General features: G+C 39.5%; 1 protein-coding gene across 1 annotated transcript in view; it reads right to left on the bottom strand.

Annotated features, from left to right (window-relative positions):
- The window catches only part of GRIK3 (glutamate ionotropic receptor kainate type subunit 3), a 472,269-nt gene that overhangs the window by 164,253 nt on the left and 287,769 nt on the right, over window positions 1-20,247 (bottom strand). The window contains exon 7 of the mRNA XM_075853264.1: window positions 9,130-9,273. Coding sequence (XP_075709379.1) covers window positions 9,130-9,273 — 144 coding nt within the window. The remainder of the gene's footprint in view (window positions 1-9,129; window positions 9,274-20,247) is intronic.

Raw genomic sequence — 20,247 nt, 5'->3', positions numbered from 1 at the left:
AAAAGAATATAATAGAATAGAATAGAATAGAATATACTATAATATAATTATTATGTTAAATTAAAAATATTGTACTACTTGCACTTAAACAGTGTTTTGCAGGCAGTTTACCATTTTACCATTTTCTGTTCTTTAATGGTAGAAGTTTGCATAAAATCCTACTATAGACATGCACCAGAGAGCTATCTTTAGAAAAGAATAGCTTTTTTTCTCCACAGGTAGCACTTGTGGTCGATTTGTAACGAAAACTCTGTGCCGCTAGAAATTGCCTATTTATGACTTTCTTTGCCCGGGTTATGCAAATATAATGGGGGTAGAAAAATTAATTTCAAAGCAGGATTTTTAATGCCTTGTTAGAATAGGTCTTAACGTGGCACAATGGTTCACAGCAGTTTCTGGTTCTAATCAATATTCACTAGTTTCCTGAAAAATTCATTACATTATATGCAGCAGACCACCATACAAATTTTTCTTTTTGCAATGTGTTTATACTGTATTTTATGATTTACACTTCGGGTTGTTTTCCATTACTTCTAAGACCTCAATGGGATACCAACCACAATCTATAAAATACTATCAAGTATTAAGGCCCTTTTACACGGGCCAATTATCGGGAAAACGGGCGTCATATGAGCGTTCAGCCAATGAACGAGGCAATGATCAGTTGATGAATGAGCAAATACTAGTTTATTGGCTGATCGTATCATTTATGCAGCGCAAAAAAATATTATTGTTGTCGCCAGTACATCTTTCTGTGTTTTTTTTTTTTTTTTACATCTGGTGCATGCCACTGTTACCCAGTGGCATGCACCAGAATACACACCTGAATACATATTTGACAACTTCTACCGACTTCAACGATACCAAATATGTGTGCATTTATTACACGCTGGGCGCAAGGTGACGCTTAGGGTATGTTCACACGGCCAAATTTCAGACGTATACGAGGCGTATAATGCCTCGTTTTACGTCTGAAAATAGGGCTGCAATACGTCGGCAAACATCTGCCCATTCATTTGAATGGGTTTGCCGACGTACTGTGCAGACGACCTGTTATTTACGAGTCGTCGTTTGACAGCTGTCAAACGACGACCCGTAAATTTACTGCCTCGGCAAAGAAGTGCAGGACACTTCTTTGCCACGTAATTTGAGCCGTTCTTCATTGAAATCAATGAAGCACGGCTCAAGGTTTACGAGAGTCTCAGACGCCTCGTAAATTACGAGGAGGAGCTTTTACGTGTGAAACGAGGCAGCTGTTAACAGTCTGTCTTTTCACACGTAACTGCCTCTCAGCGTGTGAACATACCCTTACAATGAATGGTACGCAAACTGGCTTTTAGAGAAAAAATTTCCAAAGCTGGTTCGCTGACACCATACGACCATTACAGATGTTGTGGCATTTCCAGTCCACAAAAACTGATGGCCTATCCTCAGGATAGGCCATCAATATCTGATCGGTCAGGGTCCGACACCCTGCACCCCCGTCGATCATTGTTTTGAAGGGGCCACAGTGCTTATACGAGCGCTGCTTCCCATTTATTTCCTTTACCACCGCTACAAGTGTGTCTGCGATTCACAGTGTGAGCAGTAAAGGAAATGAAGGGGAAGCGACGATGGTACGAGCATCGCAGCCCCTTCAAAACAGCTGATCGGTGGGGCTGCGGGGAGACGGGCCACCACCGATCAGATATTGATAGCTAAGGCTCTATTCACATGACAGGTAATGCCACACAGCCCACTGTAGGTAATGCGACACAGCCCCACGTAGGTAAGGCCACACTGCCCCCTGTATGCAATGCCACACAGCCCCCCTGTTGGTAATGCCACACAGCCCCCCTGTAGGTAATGCCAGAGAGCCCCTTGTAGGTAATGCCACACAGCCCCACTGTAGGTAGTGCTACACAGCCCCCTTGTACATAGTCACCCCCCAGAGATGGCACCTTCGTGTAGCGGATGGCTCCAGGAGAAGTCCCTCACTTCACTGTCCATATATGGACAGTGAAGTGGGGGACTTCTCCTGGATCGGAATCCCCGGCCACAACAATGGGGATTCCGCTTCAGAAGTCCCTGACGTCACTGTGTCCATATATGGACAGTGAAGGCAAGGACTTCTCCTGTATCGGAATCCCCGGCCACAGCGGTGGGGATTCCGCTTCAGAAGTCCTTGACGTCACTGTGTCCATATATGGACAGTGAAGGCAGGGACTTCTCCTGGAGCGGAATCCCCGGCCACAGCACTGGGGATTCCACTTCAGAAGTCCCTGACGTCACTGTGTCCATATATGGACAGTGAAGTCAGGAAATTCTTCTGGAGCGGAATCCCCGGCCACAGTGTTGCCGAAGCTGCGGCCGGGGATTAGGGATTCCGCTCCTACAGCGAGCAAAAAAATACACTCCTCCATGCACTGTGAGGAGGAGGAGAGAGAGCGAGCGACGGAAGACACGGCTGTCATTCAGAACTCATTCAAATGATGGCCGTGTATTACCCGACCCCACAGACTTCTATGGGGGCCAGGAGAACGGCCGAAAATAGGGCATGTCCCTAAAAATCGGTTGTGTAAATACCATTTGGTGTCTATTGTTCCTACTGTGGCCGTGTGACGGACGTTTTTTTGGTGCTGATTTTGACATGAAAACCGCGTCGGAATCAGCACCAATATATAACCAAAATTGTTATTTTTTCCCGGGCGGCTGGGAGGCAGAAAAAGCGTTTTTCCGCCCGTGTTCCTCAATGGCCTCAGGTGAAAATCACGGCATAAAAGTGCAGGCAAGTCAAAATCTGCCTCAAAATTCCTTCAGGAATTGTGAGGCAGATTTTTTTCTGCCTGCAAAATACTCCGTGTACAGGTTGTCCGACCAAAGATCGCTATGTCCCATAGCCTACACCGCAAGTAATGAAAGTCAATGTGATCGCATTGCGACACGACAGTTTGGATTTCTTGCAACTGTCATGTCATGGCAACTTGCGCGTTGCGACACAACCACATTGACTTTTATTACATGCAATGTAGGCTGCAGGACATAGCGATCTTTGGCTTGTCGACCTGTGTCGTGTGTGGCCAAAGTCGCTGTGTAGCAGATAGACATATTTATTTATAGAGAAAATTTATATTGAAACAAATAAATAAAGTATGTGCATGTGTTTTTTTTTTTTTTTTTTTACATTATTCTTCTCCCTCTCTGGCAGACAGAGGGAGAAGATGCAACTTGTGATCTCTGTGACAGCCTGTCACAGCGATCACCTGACCAGAGACCACTCTGAAGCTTGGTGATACAGCAGTCTCTAGACAGCTGCATCATGGAGCTCCGTACCATCGGCACGCATGTGATCGCTGTGACAGGCTGTCACAGCGTTCACATAGCTGAGCCCCTTACCGTCGGCGCGCAAAGCGCTGCTGGGAGGAGCAATGTGATCCCTGTGACAGGCTGTCACAGCGATCACATGACTGGAGACCACACTGAGTGGTCTTCGGGTGAAAGCTCTGTGATATCAGCTGTCTCTAGACAGCTGTATCACGGAGCTCCTTACAGTCGGCGCGTAAGCGCTGCTGTTAGGAGTAATGTGATCGTTGTGACAGGTTGCCACGCTTAGTGGTCTCCAGTTAAAGTTCCATAATACAGCTGTCTAGAGACAGCTGTATCACAGAGCTGAAGGCCGCCGGGGAGCGGCAAACCTGCTAACTCTGCAGGATGTTCTGGAACGGCCCTGCAGAGTTAATTGTGGACCGCCCGAACGTTTATAGTCTATGGGCGGTTTGGAAGTGGTTAAAGACTTTTTTAAGTGTAACTAAACATTCGACAAACTTCTCACTTGTCATAGTGACATGTCAGAAGTTTTATTGGTGGGTGTTCGAACACTGAGACCCCCACCAATCACTAAAACGAAGCATGAGCGTGAGCGCTCAGCTTCTTCATTTCTGTGCGGCTTTTTCCAGAAATCTGTAAATCTGAGTTCGAGCTCATTAAAAAGCCGAACAGAAATGAAGCAGCTGAGCACTCACACGAGCGCTTCTGACGCTTCATTTTAGTAATTGGTGGGGGTCTCAGTGCTTGGACCCCCACCAATCAAAACTTCTGACATGTCACTATGACATGTCTGAAGTTACATGAACGTTTAGTTACCCTTTAAGACAGTATGTTTTATTTATTTCTGTTGCTTATATATCACAAACATATTTTACAGTGCTGTGCAGAGGTTGCCATCACTCACTTGAAATAGAAGGGTGCCCAGAAGATGACACGGATTATGGCCATTATATGACTTGTATTCTGCATTGTTTAGAAGCAGTTTTCTCCTCTGCATGCTCTATCTCTAATTCTCAGCTTTCTCTTAGATAGTGGGTGGAGCCTAACTGCTATCATGTCTGCCATACAAAGAGAAAAGGAGAATCCTGCTCTCCGATCTCAATATATCATATATAGAGAAGCAGTAGCAGCATGGAAGACATTATACAGCAGTAATGAGCAGTGTAGCTGTCAATCCAGCCCTGGGGTGAGATATAGCACTTACTATAAGCTGCAGCAGCGTATCTCTCTGCCTCTCCCTCACTCTGCTCCCTCCTCTGCCTCCCCTCTCCATAGACTTCTATGGACAGCTGTAAACTGATCACTCAGTAAGAAGACGGAGAAAGCATAAGGAGGGGTGAGAGATGGGCAGACAGTGGAAAACAGACAACCCACACAGGGGCATATAATAATTTAAAGGGGTTGTTTTACCTTCCTTACACACTGAGCCTCTATTCACAGGGTGGCTCACATTCACACAAAGGATGGTCAATTTACCTATCGTTATTTGACATATGCAGGTAGGACATACAAACTCCACGCAAATTTGGTCCTTGGTCAGAATCGACCTCAGTGTATTCAAATGATCAGTTTTCCAATCCAGTGTTTCATGTGATGTTATGCAATTTGTGGATAATAGTATAATATAATATTCTAGCTATTAGTCCAGAACAGAAAACTGCTAAAATCATTAGTCCTTCACTGTTACCAGAGGTCATTCTAACTTCAGGGATCAATGATTAAATGCAGTGTGAAAATTTACTGCAAGGAAAGTCTGAGGGCACATTGAGAAAGTTGATGGTATTTCTATGCTTAGTTCAAAATTGCTGAATTTTCTTAAAATCTATTATGGTGCAGAATTCAAACACTGTAAAACAGCAGCTCAAAGCCTGTGCTATTAAACTGTACTACCAGCCCCTAGAGGACACTATTGCTTTATGAGTGTCTTTTATATGAAATCCTTTCTAATGCAAATGTTTATCATTATATCATTTTGCTGCATGGATGAAAATGTCATTTAAAATTATTCCAGCCATAATTTAGATTTATTAAGTAAAATGTTTCATATTTATATTAATACTAAGTGTTCTTTAGAAATACTAAATACCAGTATTGATCATATACAAAATTTGATCTCAGCCTCATCTTATCAAACCCGTCTAACATAAAAAACTGACCTTCTTGCTCATATCAACCAATCAGAGCTCAGCTTTCATTTAAACTGCTACAATAAAAAAAAAAAGAAGCTGTGATTGGTTGCTATGGACAAGGACTTTTTCTTTATTCTGCCCTAGGATAAAAAAAAATTAAGTAAACCAATACATTTATTTCACATTAGCATTACCACTATAAGCATAACAACTACACTAATAATAGTGATGGTCTCTTTAGCATCCATTTTAATATACAGTTTAGTACAATTAAATGTAATATTTCTAGAATAATGTGTGAAGCTAAAAGTAAAAAAAAATTTGTGTTTACTCATAGGCCCGCAGAGAATATAGATTGCCATTTTGGGAGCCTGTATTCTGCTAATGCACTGCAGCCACAGGCACTCATATTGTTTCAAGAGATTTAATGTTAGCCTAGATCTTTAGTGCCTGTAATCTGGTAAAGCCTTCAGGGCAAAGTGCAAAAAAGATGAAATTCCCCGCAGCCTTAAAGGCTATTTTTGTTTCATTTTATTTCCTATAGGGATAATTTACAAAGAAAAACAGAAATCTTTTACATATTTTTTAAGCAATATTTTCAAGGCAAAATGCAAATATATATAGTGCATGGCAGTGATTAAATTCAACATAAATTAAATAAATAATTAAAAAAACATATAAACGATATTCATATAAAGTGTGAAGTGCATAATAAAGTATCCAGGCATGTTAGTAGTAAATAATATACAACTGTAATATTTATTCATTTATCTTTATCTACCTTCTATCAATTATCTATCTATCTATCTATCTATCTATCTATCTATCTATCTATCTATCTATCTATCTATCTATCTATCTATCTATCTATCTATCTATCTATCTATCTATCTATCTCTCTCTCTATTTATCTTCCTATTATCTAGTGGCTCAAAAAAGGAGCTGTAAACTGTAAACTTAATCAATTTATATCAGCCAACAAAATCTTTAAGGCCTCATTCACATTAGTGTGTGGTCCCATTTGGGATTTCCGTTCATACATTCCGTCAGAGGAACAGATGAATGAAAAGCCAAATGGAAACCATAGCTACCATTTGCATTATCATTGATTTCATTGGTAATGCTTCCACTGCAAATGTTTTCCATTTGTTTCCGTTCCGTAAGGTTTCCAATTTTTTAGCAGGAAACCATAGCGTAGTTGATTATGCTATTGTTTCCGCAAAAAAAAAAGGACACCTTATGGAACGGAAACAGAAACCATTTGCAACGGAAGCATTACCAATGAAATCAATAGGAATGCAAACGAAAGCTATGTTTTCAGTTTGGCTTTCCATTCATCTGTTCCTCTGATGGAATGGATGAACTGAAACCACAAATGGAACCCAACACTAATGTGAGCAAGGCCTTAAAAGCACCTGCACCTCTCACAAATTGCCTGTCTAAGTAAATACATTCTTCATAAAATACCAATGCCAGAGCAAATTTTCTTAGACATTTCTGTTGTGCAGTTCTTCTGTTATTCCTCCTGGAAATGTATGAACAAATTGCCAACTGGGTGGTACTATTCACCTTGTCAATGTCGCATGTCAGTACACAGTCTGACACTGTCCAATCAGTGCTGATACTGTCAGCACTGATCTCTCTAAGCTGTGCGCATTGGAAATGATAGAGTTAAAAATGTCAAACTCTACAACTATAGAGCTGTTATTGGGCTTGGTATCCTCATTAGTATGATGTTTTAACTCTTTTCTTTCAAGAGCGCACAGCTTTCGAGGAACACTGACTGTCAAACTTTGTAGGGACGCATCGTATTGTCAAGGGTAATGGTAACACCCAGTTGTTATTTTATTCATACATTTTCAAAAGGGATAATAGAAGAACGGCACAAAACTGAGTTCTAAGAAAAGATGCTACACAGTTAATATTTCATGAGGAATACAAGTGTTTACTAAAACAGATATGTCAGGAGGGGTGACAGGTCCTCTTTAAAGTGTACATTCCATATAAGTTAAAATGAACAAAAAGGCATATCATGCAGCAATAAATCTACCATAGATTACAATAACTTCCAGTGTCCTATTGTTTAGGAAAAGACACAGATACTCCTGCTCGCTCTTCTGCACGCTATAAAAATGTTCTCTTCTCTGGCTCGTGGCTGGGTCTTCCAGCACTACAATGACCCGAAACATACAGCCAAGACAACAAAGGAGTGGCTCAAAAAGAAGCACATTAAAGAGGCTCTGTCACCAGATTTTGCAACCCCTATCTGCTATTGCAGCAGATCGGCGCTGCAATGTAGATTACAGTAACGTTTTTATTTTTAAAAAACAAGCATTTTTGGCCAAGTTATGACCATTTTTGTATTTATGCAAATGAGGCTTGCAAAAGTACAACTGGGCATGTTGAAAAGTAAAAGTACAACTGGGCGTGTATTATGTGCGTACATCGGGGCGTGTTTACTACTTTTACTAGCTGGGCTTTCTGACGAGAAGTATCATCTACTTCTCTTCAGAACGCCCAGCTTCTGGCAGTGCAGACACAGCGTGTTCTCGAGAGATCACGCTGTGACGTCACTTCCCCAGGTCCTGCATCGTGTCAGACGAGCCGGCACCAGAGGCTACAGATGATTCTGCAGCAGCATCGGCGTTTGCAGGTAAATCGATGTAGCTACTTACCTGCAAACGCTGATGTTGCTGCAGAATCAACTGTAGCCTCTGGTGCCGATGTGGCCGACACGATGCAGGACCTGTGAGTGACGTCACAGATCTGCACTGCCAGAAGCTGGGCGTTGTGAAGAGAAGTGGATGATACTTCTCATCAGAACGCCCAGCTAGTAAAAGTAGTAAACACGCCCCGATGTACGCACATAATACACGCCCAGTTGTACTTTTACTTTTCAACACGCCCAGTTGTACTTTTGCAAGCCTCATTTGCATAAATATAAAAATGGCCATAACTTGGCCAAAAATGCTCGTTTTTTAAAAATAAAAACGTTACTGTAATCTACATTGCAGCGCCTATCTGCTGCAATAGCAGATAGGGGTTGCAAAATCTGGTGACAGAGCCTCTTTAAGGTCATGGAGTGGCCTAGCCAGTCTCCAGACCTTAATCCCATCGAAAACTTATGGAGGGAGCTGAAGATCCGAGTTGCCAAGTGACAGCCTCGAAATCTTAATGATTTACAGATCATCTGCAAAGAGGAGTGGGCCAAAATTCCATCTAACATGTGTGCAAACCTCATCATCAACTACAAAAAAACGTCTGACTGCTGTGCTTGCCAACAAGGGTTTTGCCACCAAGTATTAAGTCTTGTTTGCCAAAGGGATCAAATACTTATTTCTCTGTGCAAAATGCAAATAAATATATATAATTTTGACTATGTGATTTTCTGTTTTTTTTTTTTTAATATAATCTATCTCTCACTGGTAAAATTAAACTAGCCTAAAAATTCTAGACTGTTCATGACTTTGACAGTGGGCAAACTTACAAAATCAGCAAGGGATCAAATACTTATTTCCTTCACTGTATATATATATATATATATATATATATATATATATATATATATATATATATATATATATATATATATATATATATAGTTTTATGGCAGATTTACTGCTGTGAAATCTACCTGCTTTCCATATTATCTAAAGTTTAACGTTAAGATTTCTTTGACAAATTGGTTCCTTACCTCTTTGATGAAGTTCATAAAGCGGTTGCCAAACCGCCAAGCTTTATGTCGATGGCACTGCAGTGAGTTGACTGTCATCTGAGGTGCCCTCTGGTAGCATACTGATACAATATGGACCGCGTCGTATGTCAGAGCAGCATCTGTCTAAAATAAAGGGGAATGGCATTGGGATTGACAAGAATCTCACAACTATATAACATATATGGTGTTCATCTAAAACACATTGAATTGAAACAGCCAACCCTGCAATGATTCAATTCTTTACCAAAAAGTTCAATTCACAATAGTTTCATAGTAAAGGACAAATGCTGCCTTCACTTTCTCTATTTCCACAAATAGGTCCAAAGGTCTATATAATATGTTCACGTGCGTGCAGTGATTCTTAACTTGATATTCCTGGATTCAAGTGGACATGTATATCCATGTTTACATTCCTAATCTTACCTCTATCACAGGACCTAAAAAAAATAAAATATAATTTTTTAAATAAAGTATATCTGAAAAAAACTACAGCATATCAATGTTCTCCTAGTAGAGCAACTGCAATAGAAAGGTAGTTTAGGTAGCATTAGGACATTATTGATTGTAGTAACTCTTAGTTATTTGTTGCGCGTAACATTTTTTGATAAGGCCCCACTCACTATACTACGCAAAGAAAATAGTTTTGTGATGGGTCCATGCACTTATTTGACTATTTGGTCTTTGTATTGTCACGTAAACTTAGGCCATATTCTCTAGCTATATTTTTCACTCTTCTTTTAGTTAGTATACTAGTTTTTGTTTTTAATTAGCTTTTTGTGTTCATCCAAATTGTATGGGTAACAAGAAAATTCAGTATTCTCCCGGTCCATGCATTCTGAGATTTATGATCAAGTCTTTTCGTAATATTAATGTATTAAAAGCAACAACAAATTTATTTTTTGAGTAAACCACCTCAATTATTAATAGATAAATACTATTCCAAAGAACGGAACTTAGAATCAGAGTAAGTGCCATTTCTGAACCTGCTCCAGAACTGCCGCAGTACATTGGCCCAATGACCTGGAACCTCTGAAGCTGCCAATGTATCATCCACTGTGATTGTATGTGACCTCCTTGCTACCGGAGCAGATGATGAGCAACACTGGAGGCTGGTGACATCTGGACTTTGGAGAGGTTGTGATTAGAGGTGGAGCTCACTCCAGAGATACAACCACAGGCTACACAGAAAATTGCATGTTTGAAATTTTTCAAGCGAAGAAGAAAGTTATAAAATACATAGGGTCACAGAAGGATGTCAAAAAGTGAGAAAATAACTGGAGATAAATGATAGGGTGACCATAATATCTAACAAAAGGAACAATGTTAAAGAACAGATGCTTTGATTATCACAGAACACCATTGAAACTAAATAGAGGGTTTAACAGAAAGATAAGTTTAGTTTTTCAAAAAAATACGGGAATATTTAACACTAATTGGTAATTGGATTCTATTTTCACATAAATATGTGCAGAATTTCAAAATATTTCACTCATAACAAAGAAACCTTTTTAATGGTATGTATATTTATATATATGTTTTAAACATAACTCTAATTAACTTTTATTTCAACAACTGATATAACGTCTATTGTGCATTTTTACTTTTCTTATGAAACCACCCAACCACACTTTCTGGGGGGGTTATGATAACCTAATATTTGGCAATATGTTTTATGCAAATAGATGGCACTGCAGGAAGTTCTTCTACCTCTAAGAAGCATCTTTGGAAACTGTATGGAAAGATAGATTAGATAGACAGACAGACAGACAGACAGAAAGACAGATAGACAGACAGATAGATAGATAGATAGATAGATAGATAGATAGATAGATAGATAGATAGATAGATAGATAGATAGATAGATAGATAGATAGATAGATAGATAGATAGATAGATAGACAGACAGATAGATAGATAGATAGATAGATAGATAGATAGATAGATAGATAGATAGATAGATAGATAGATCAAGTCCCCAGTACGGCTCAGTGCCCGACGAAGGTCTCATGACCGAAACGTTGACGTTGCACATATAGCCTCTGGCATTTATCCTGAGAAACAAATAAATATAATTTTGAACACAATCAAGGTGTGCAGACTACAATTCTTAACCTACATCCGGGTTGGGACCCTATCTCGAGCACCCGAAGATACCGGTGCTATCTGAACACAACCATAGTGTTGGGCTGGGACCATCTTTCAGCTATACAAGACATGGGGAGATTTATTAAAACAGGTGTAAGCAGGTATAAAGAGGAATTGTTGCTGATAGCTCCAACTCCAACGAATCCACTGCTTTTCCACGAGAATAATGAACATGCTCATTATTCAAGAGGATTTTTTTCACAGAGCCAAAATAAATTCAAGCAGACTTATTTCTGCTGCATGTGAATGGGGTATAAAATAGCCCAATCACTTGTAATGGCTGCAGAATGTTAGTGGATTTTAAAGGGATTTTAAAGGGATTTAGGTGTGGAATCAGAGACTTAGTCCTAATCAAATCCTGATTGCGCAATCATGGCCTAATACAGCTGTATAAAGATAGCAAATTATACCATTATACAATGCTAAAATATGACCATACTGTAACTAAATAGTGTGATTTCAATTTTATATTCAGCCGTATACACACACACTCACATGCTGGACACATGATGCACAGATGCAACCCACAAGCTAGACACATGCTGCATTCGTGCAACTCACACCTAGGACACAGGCGCACACACACCAGTCACACCTAGGATACATGCGTATGCACACCAGTCACACCTAGGATACATGCACATGCACACCACTTACACCTAGGACACATGTGCACATACACCACTCACACTTAAGACTCATGCGCAGTACATATATACATCAGAACCAAGTTCAGTACATATATACAGCACCAGAGTGCAACCCCTGCCGTATAGGTTTGTACGGCGTAAAACTACAGCTCCCAGCATGGACAGAACAATGGTAAGGATATACTGGGAGTTGCTGATTCACAAAAAAAACAACATACTACCTATCATCTCGCCGCAGATCATTCAGTGACTACAGTGCTGATTAGAGGCAGAATAAACATTTATATTAAGTGACTAAACAGTGATGATCTCAGATTCTAGTTGTTTTTTTTATCTTTTCTTCTCCATCCGGTCCAGACCTCTATAACGACTTCTCCCGGCCACGACCCATTTTTGCAGTTTGCCACTCAGATATCTTCAGCTACTCACTATTCAAACATTTCTACACCTATAAACAAAGATAAAATTCTCATGTTGACACACACTGTACCCCTAAATATAATAGTTCCATACACTGCACCTCTAATTATAATAGCACCATACACTGTGTCCCTGATTATAATAGCACCATACACTGTGTCTCTGATTATAATAGCACCAAACACTGTGCCTCTGATTATAATAGCACCATACACTGTGTCCCTAATTATAATAGCACCATACACTGTCTCCCACACGCACACATTGTTCCTCGTAGATAGTGCCCCCATAGGGCCCCCTGGAGATAGTGCCCCCTGTAGATAGTACCCCACATATAGTGCCCCCTGTATATAGTGCCCCACATATAGCCCCCCTGTAGATGGTGCCCCACATGACATCATCGCGCCGCTATCATCGTTGAAAGGCGCTGATTGGCAGGGCAAGTCATTCTGCCCAGTCAATCAGCGTCATTGTAAGGTAGGTACAATTAGTGCAGGAGGCTTTTCTGCTGCCTCAGTCAAAAATTTAAATGGCGCCCCCCGGATCTTGATTGGCATCCCCCTGACTGTTCTACATTACTACCAGCCTTCTCCATTGCCTTGTACTCCCCTGGCATGCACGGTGCAGCGATGAAGCCGGGCAGAGTACACATTGCTGAACGGTGTGTGCTCATGGAGTACAAGGCAATGGCGCATCCAAGAAAACTGGAGGATACTGGTAGTGATGTATAACAATAAGAAAAAAGTATCTCCGGCACACCAATTGGAGTTTAAGGCTATTATGATTATTCTTTTTTATCTTAGATGCCAGTGGCACAGTGCAACGTTTCGGTCTAAACGAAATTCAGGCACTGAGCCGTGCTGGGGATATTAGTACGCCGCTTTGCTTTTTAGAAGCAGCTGGCCGCTGTTGTTTGCACAAACAACACACTGGCATCTAAGATAAATAATAATAATAATAATAATAATAATAATAAAAATAAATAGTCTTAAACTACAATTGGTGTGTCGGATACTTTTTTGTTATTCAGAATTGGGTTAGGCCCGTATCCGTGCACCCCCTTCCCCAGAGCTGGTGCTATCTGAACATTCACACAGTGATGTATAACAGTCAGGGGGATGTCAACCAAGAATGGAAAGGTGGGTTTTCAGTTAGGACTGTGTGAGTACAGGATAGCGGCACTGCCTCATGACACTTTAATGAGTAGATAGCATATAGTGTGCGTCGTTTTAAAAGTTGATTTTATAGATTTTACTGTATCTGAAACAAACATACAGGTAAATGTTTGGAAATATTTCAGGTCATGTATTACTGCATGGTGGCGTTTCAAGGGGTTAAAACTACCTGACAGGTTCCCATTAAATATACAATGAATTGCAAAAATGCCATCTGCTCTGCAATTTTGTATTATAAATATGTCCTATATAATTACAGGATGAGAACCAAGCTCATTACATAAAACAGTACCGGAACAAAGCTTAGTACATATATACATCACCAGAACAAAGCTCAGTATATATATACAGCACCAGAACAAACTCAGTAAATATATACAGCACCAGAACAAGGCTCAGTACATATATACAGCACCAGAACAAGGCTCAGTAAATATATACAGCACCAGAACCAAGCTCTGTACATATATATAGCACCAGAACAAAGCTTAGTACATAAATACAGCACCAGAACAAAGCTCGGTACATATATACAGCACCAGAACCAATCTCAGTACATATAGTATATTTACACATACACACACACACACACACACACACACACCAGAAGCTAGCTCATACATAAGCTCCGTACATATATATAGCACCAGAACAAAGCTCAGTACATAAATACAACACCAAAACCAAGCTTAGTACAAATACATTTCAGTACAGAGATCATTTGCAAAGTCAGGTTAGCATCTTCCAGTATGACTTGAACAATGGTAATGATATACTGGGAGTTGCTTACACCCCAAAAAAGTACCGCCCACCATCTGTACAGATCATACAGTAATAAATAGGCTTCGTTCTCACCTGCGTCGGGGTTCTGTTCATGGGTTCCGTCAGTCCTTTCCGTCAGGGGAACCCACGAACAGAAATCAAACGGGAACCATAGCTTTCCGTTTGCATTACCATTGATTTCAATGTAACACTTCCGTTGCTAATGGTTTTAGTTTGTCTGTGTTTCGCAAGGTTTCCGTTTTTTGGGTGGTATCAATACAGTCGTCGACTGTATCCACCTGTAATCTATCACATCTATCTTAGATGTGTTGTATTACAGGTGGATCCTGCGTGTCAGAGACACACAGGACCAGGTGACACTGAACCACGGACCTGACGTGTTCAGGATTCAGCGTAAGATACAGATGCCCTGTGTACAGGATACAGATCAGCTGTATCTCAAAAAGTTAAAAATATTTTTTTTTTTGAATTATAAAGTTGCACAAAACACACTGGCTGACATTTCTATATCTATCTATCTATCTATCTATCTATCTATCTATCTATCTATCTATCTATCTATCTATCTATCTATCTATCTATCTATCTATCTATCTATCTATCTATCTATCTATCTATCTATCTATCATCTATCTAAATGATTGTTAATGTCTACAAAAAGCTGCATGGATAATCATTTGAAAACTGCACTGGGAATACAGCACGTTGGTGTGGTTTGCAGCTGTATCGTTGTACAGCTACTATTTGTATATACTGTACGGGTATGTTCACTCAGGGCGGATACGCTGTGTAAAAGCACATAGCGTATCCGATCTGTGTGCCGAAGGGGATTTCCAGCTGAAAAATTGTGGTGCAGTTTTTGACCAGGAATGGCCGCTGCGGAAAACTGAACAGAAAAAAAAATGGGTACTTACCATGGCAACGCTTCTTTCCTACATCCTGCAGCCACATTGGCTGCCGCATTCACATAGGAAGAAACATCATCCGAGGAGGCCAGCCCGGATGAAGAGACAGAATTCTGGTTAAGTATAAGATTTAAAAAAAATCTGAGTTGCGTTTTTTTGTGGCGGAATGGCTGCTTTTCCGCCACAAATAGAAACACATCTGCTATTTGTTCTGGGTTTTACCTCCTAATTAAATGGAGAAAACCCAAAATAAGCAGCGTTAACGTAAATACAATTGACATGCTGCAGATTAAAAAAACGCACCGCAGGTAAATTTGTGATCGTTTTTTTCGTTTATCATTTATGCAACGTGTGGATGTGATTTGTTCAAATCTCACCCATTATTCTGCTGCTACTATATTAGGGCTTGTCCACACGTAAAGAAATTGATGCATTTTTCCATCCGGAATTGCAGATGGAAAATAAGCAGCAGAATACAGTAGCAGCAAAGTGGGTGAGATTTATCAAATCCCATCCACACGCTGCATAAAATTTCTGACCAGAAATTGACCTGCGGTGCATATTTTTCGTACCGTAGCATGTCAATTCCCGCTGCGGAAAGTGGACTGACTCGCTGCATTTTTCAGAGGAGATGTCAACATCTCTCAACATTGTGAAAAACGCAACAAAATCTGCACCATTTTCTGCAACAATAAATGCAAGAATTGGTGCTGTTTTTCCGCAACGGAATTTCTGCTAGTTTCTGTGGAATTGCTGCAGAAATGTTCTGCAGCAATTCCAATATGTGTGGACAAGCCCTTATGCTGTGGATTTTCCACAACAAAATCTTTTGCTAAAATCTGCACTATTTAAACTATGAGTGAAAAAAATACAACAGCTATAGCGTTCTGCACTCACACCCACTATCTATGTATATACACACATGTGCACATCAAACACACTATATATACACACACACTATATATACACACACAAATTATATATACACACACACTATATATACACACAAATTATATATACACACACACACACTATATATATATATATACACACACACACACTATATATACATATATATATATATACACACACACACACTAAATATACACACACATAATATATACACACGCCATCTATATATATATATATATATATACACACACACTATATATATATATATATATATATACACACACATACACACACTATATATATACATACACAGTGTATGTATATATATATATATATATATATATATATATATATATATATATGTATATATATATATACTACCGTTCAAAAGTTTGGGAGACAATTTTGTGTTTTCCATGAAAACTCACACTTATATTTATCAAATGAGTTGTAAAATGACTAGAAAATATAGTCAAGACATTGACAAGGTTAGAAATAATGATTTTTATTTGAAATAATATTTTCTCCTTCAAACTTTGCTTTCGTCAAAGAATGCTCCATTTGCAGCAATTACAGCATTGCAGACCTTTGGCATTCTAGCTGTTAATTTGCTGAGGTAATCTGGATAAATTTCACCCCATGCTTCCAGAAGCCCCTCCCACAAGTTGGATTGACATGATGGGCACTTCTTGCGTACCATACGGTCAAGCTGCTTCCACAACAGCTCTATGGGGTTGAGATCTAGTGACTGCGCTGGCCACTCCATTACAGATATAATACCAGCTGCCTTCTTCTTCCCTAAATAGTTCTTGCATAATTTGGAGGTGTGCTTTGGGTCATTGTCCTGTTGTAGGATGAAATTGGCTCCAATCAAGCGCTGTCCACAGGGTATGGCATGGCGTTGCAAAATGGAGTGATAGCCTTCCTTATTCAAAATCCCTTTTACCTTGTACAAATCTCCCACTTTACCAGCACCAAAGCAACCCCAGACCATCACATTACCTCCACCATGCTAGACAGATGGCGTCAGGCACTCTTCCAGCATCTTTTCAGTTGTTCTGCGTCTCACAAATGTTCTTCTGTGTGATCCAAACACCTCAAACTTCGATTCGTCTGTCCATAACACTGTTTTCCAATCTTCCTCTGTCCAATGTCTGTGTGCTTTTGCCCATATTAATCTTTTCCTTTTATTAGCCAGTCTCAGATATGGCTTTTTCTTTGCCACTCTGCCCTGAAGGCCAGCATCCCGGAGTCACCTCTTTACTGTAGACGTTGACACTGGCATTTTGCGGGTACTATTTAATGAAGCTGCCAGTTGAGGACCTGTGAGGCATCTATTTCTCAAACTAGAGACTCTAATGTACTTGTCTTGTTGCTCAGTTGTGCAGCGGGGCCTCCCACTTCTCTTTCTACACTGGTTAGAGCCTGTGTGTGCTGTCCTCTGAAGGAAGTAGTACACACCGTTGTAAGAAATCTTCAGTTTCTTGGCAATTTCTCGCATGGAATAGCATTCATTTCTAAGAACAAGAATAGACTGTCGAGTTCCACATGAAAGCTCTCTTTTTCTAGCCATTTTGAGAGTTTAATTGAACCCACAAATGTAATGCCCCATATTCTCAACTAGCTCAAAGGAAGGTCAGTTTTATAGCTCCTCTAAACAGCAAAACTGTTTACAGCGGTGCTAACATAATTGCACAAGGGTTTTCAAGTTTTTTGTAATCATCCATTAGCCTTCTAACACAGTTAGCAAACACAATGTACCATTAGAACACTGGAGTGATGGTTGCTGGAAATGTGCCTCTATACAACTATGTAGATATTGCATTAAAAACCAGACGTTTGCAGCTAGAATAGTTATTTAGCACATTAACAATGTATAGAGTATATTTCTGATTAATATAATGTTATCTTCATTGAAAAAAACTGTGCTTTTCTTTCAAAAATAAGGAAATTTCTAAGTGACCCTAAACTTTTGAATGGTAGTGTATGTACATACATACACTATATATACACACACACAATAGATATCCATACACACACGTACACATCACACACTATATACACACACATACTATATATATAAACACACACTATATATATGAACACACACAAACACTGTATACAGACATACTATATATACACACACACACTATATATACACAAACACACCAAATATATATATACACACACTATATATACACACACACGCTATATATACACACACACTATATATATATATATATATATATATATATACATATATATATATACATACACTATATATACACACTATATATACACACACACTATATATATCAACACATCACACACTATATACACACACATGTACACATCACAGACACACACAAATATGCACATTACATGCACACATTCTACACATATAACACACATGCTCTTAATTTTTATGTAGGATAATTGTGAAGGGAGTTTTGCAGCTTGATAGGGTGAGAGCCTTTACTCCAGCATTTATCCTGTTCACATCCCGACACAGTGCCCGCAGACAGTCTACTGTCCCCCTCCCTCACGTCCCGACCGGTAACAGCTGGAGCAGGAGGAGAGGTTGTGTCAAGAATATGGAAGGGGGGCTGGAGAATTTAAAGTAGCACAAGGAGTTTTCTTAGATAGCAGCACAGACTACAGCTGCTATTACAGTCGAACAGCAGTTCTTAGCTCCTGTGCCGCTCCCTTAGAAATGCTGAACCCTGCCACCTGAGGCTGGCCGCCGACACTGATCGTTGGGGCGGCCAGCAGGCGGCCCACTATTCACCGGCCCATCTGGCATTTGCCAGAACTGCCAGATGGCCAGTCCGGCCCTGGATAGATAGATAGATAGATAGATAGATAGATAGATAGATAGATAGATAGATAGATAGATAGATAGATAGATAGATAGATAGATAGATAATTGATAGAAGGTAGATAATAGATAACTGGATAAATATTACATTTGTATATTACTACTAACATGCCTGGATACTTGATTATGCACTACACACTTTATATGAATATTGTTTATATTTTTTTATTATTATTTATTTACTTTATGATGAATTTATTGTAATCACTGCCATGCACTATATATATTTGCATTTTGCCTTGAAAATATTGCTTGAAAAAGGGCCAAAATGAGGCATTGCAGGAAAATATATGGATGAATAAAACAAGTTAACTTGTTTCATAAAGTTGGAGTGCTGACAATTTTTTTTTTCTATTTGAAGTCTGGGGCTGTTCACACAGCCATTGTTTTAACAGACTATGTGAACTGCCCGTGAAAAACAAAGGACTCAAGTCTATGAGGGATTCGGGAAAACGTGTCCCACATGGGTGCAAATCGGCTGTGAAAAACTGCAGTTTTTCACGGCCGATTTGACACACGTACGTCTGAATAAGGCATAAGACTGAGATTCCCCAGGGTGTTTTTGCTGCGTTTTTTTTTTTAACTGTGTTGTTTTGTTTATGTGAAGCCGCAGCAAAACAATGCCTAATGTTGGTCAATGCAATTATCTGAAGGCGTGCTCACACGGCATATGTGTGAAGCAGAAAAATACAAGGCTGATTTAAAAAGTAAACAGCCTTTGAATCCAGGCATTTTTGGAGCTGATTTTCAAAGTGTATTTGATTTTTGCAAGCGATTTTAAAGCATATTTTGAAGCCTATATTGAGGATTCTTTTTGAAACATTTTTTTGTAGTGTAAATGGAAATTCAGCTTGTAAAACATTTAAAGAAGTGACATGTCACTTCTTTTGTACAAAGTGTATTTTTGCAAGGCGTTTTTCAATTCAGTAGCATAAAAATACACCTCATATGAACTTTTCTCATTGATATCCGTGGGAAGCTGTTTGCAGGTGTATTTCAAGTATATTTCGGAGCATAATACGAGCGTTTTCTGCTCCAAAATATGCCTGAAAATAAGCTGTGTTAATATATCGATAGGCTGCTTTCACTCTGCAGTATTTTGGGCAGTATTTTCCTTCAGTATTTGGAGGCCAAAACTGGAGTGGAACCTACACAGAAAATGTATAATAGAAACATTTGCACCTCTTCAAGGTTATGGACTAACTCTTGGTTATGGCTTACAAATACTA

The sequence above is a fragment of the Rhinoderma darwinii genome, chromosome 2 (genome assembly GCF_050947455.1).
Source record: "Rhinoderma darwinii isolate aRhiDar2 chromosome 2, aRhiDar2.hap1, whole genome shotgun sequence".
In the NCBI taxonomy this organism is placed as follows: domain Eukaryota; kingdom Metazoa; phylum Chordata; class Amphibia; order Anura; family Rhinodermatidae; genus Rhinoderma; species Rhinoderma darwinii.
The sequence above is the reverse complement of the archived record's forward strand: the minus strand, read 5'-3'. Positions and strand labels throughout refer to the sequence as shown.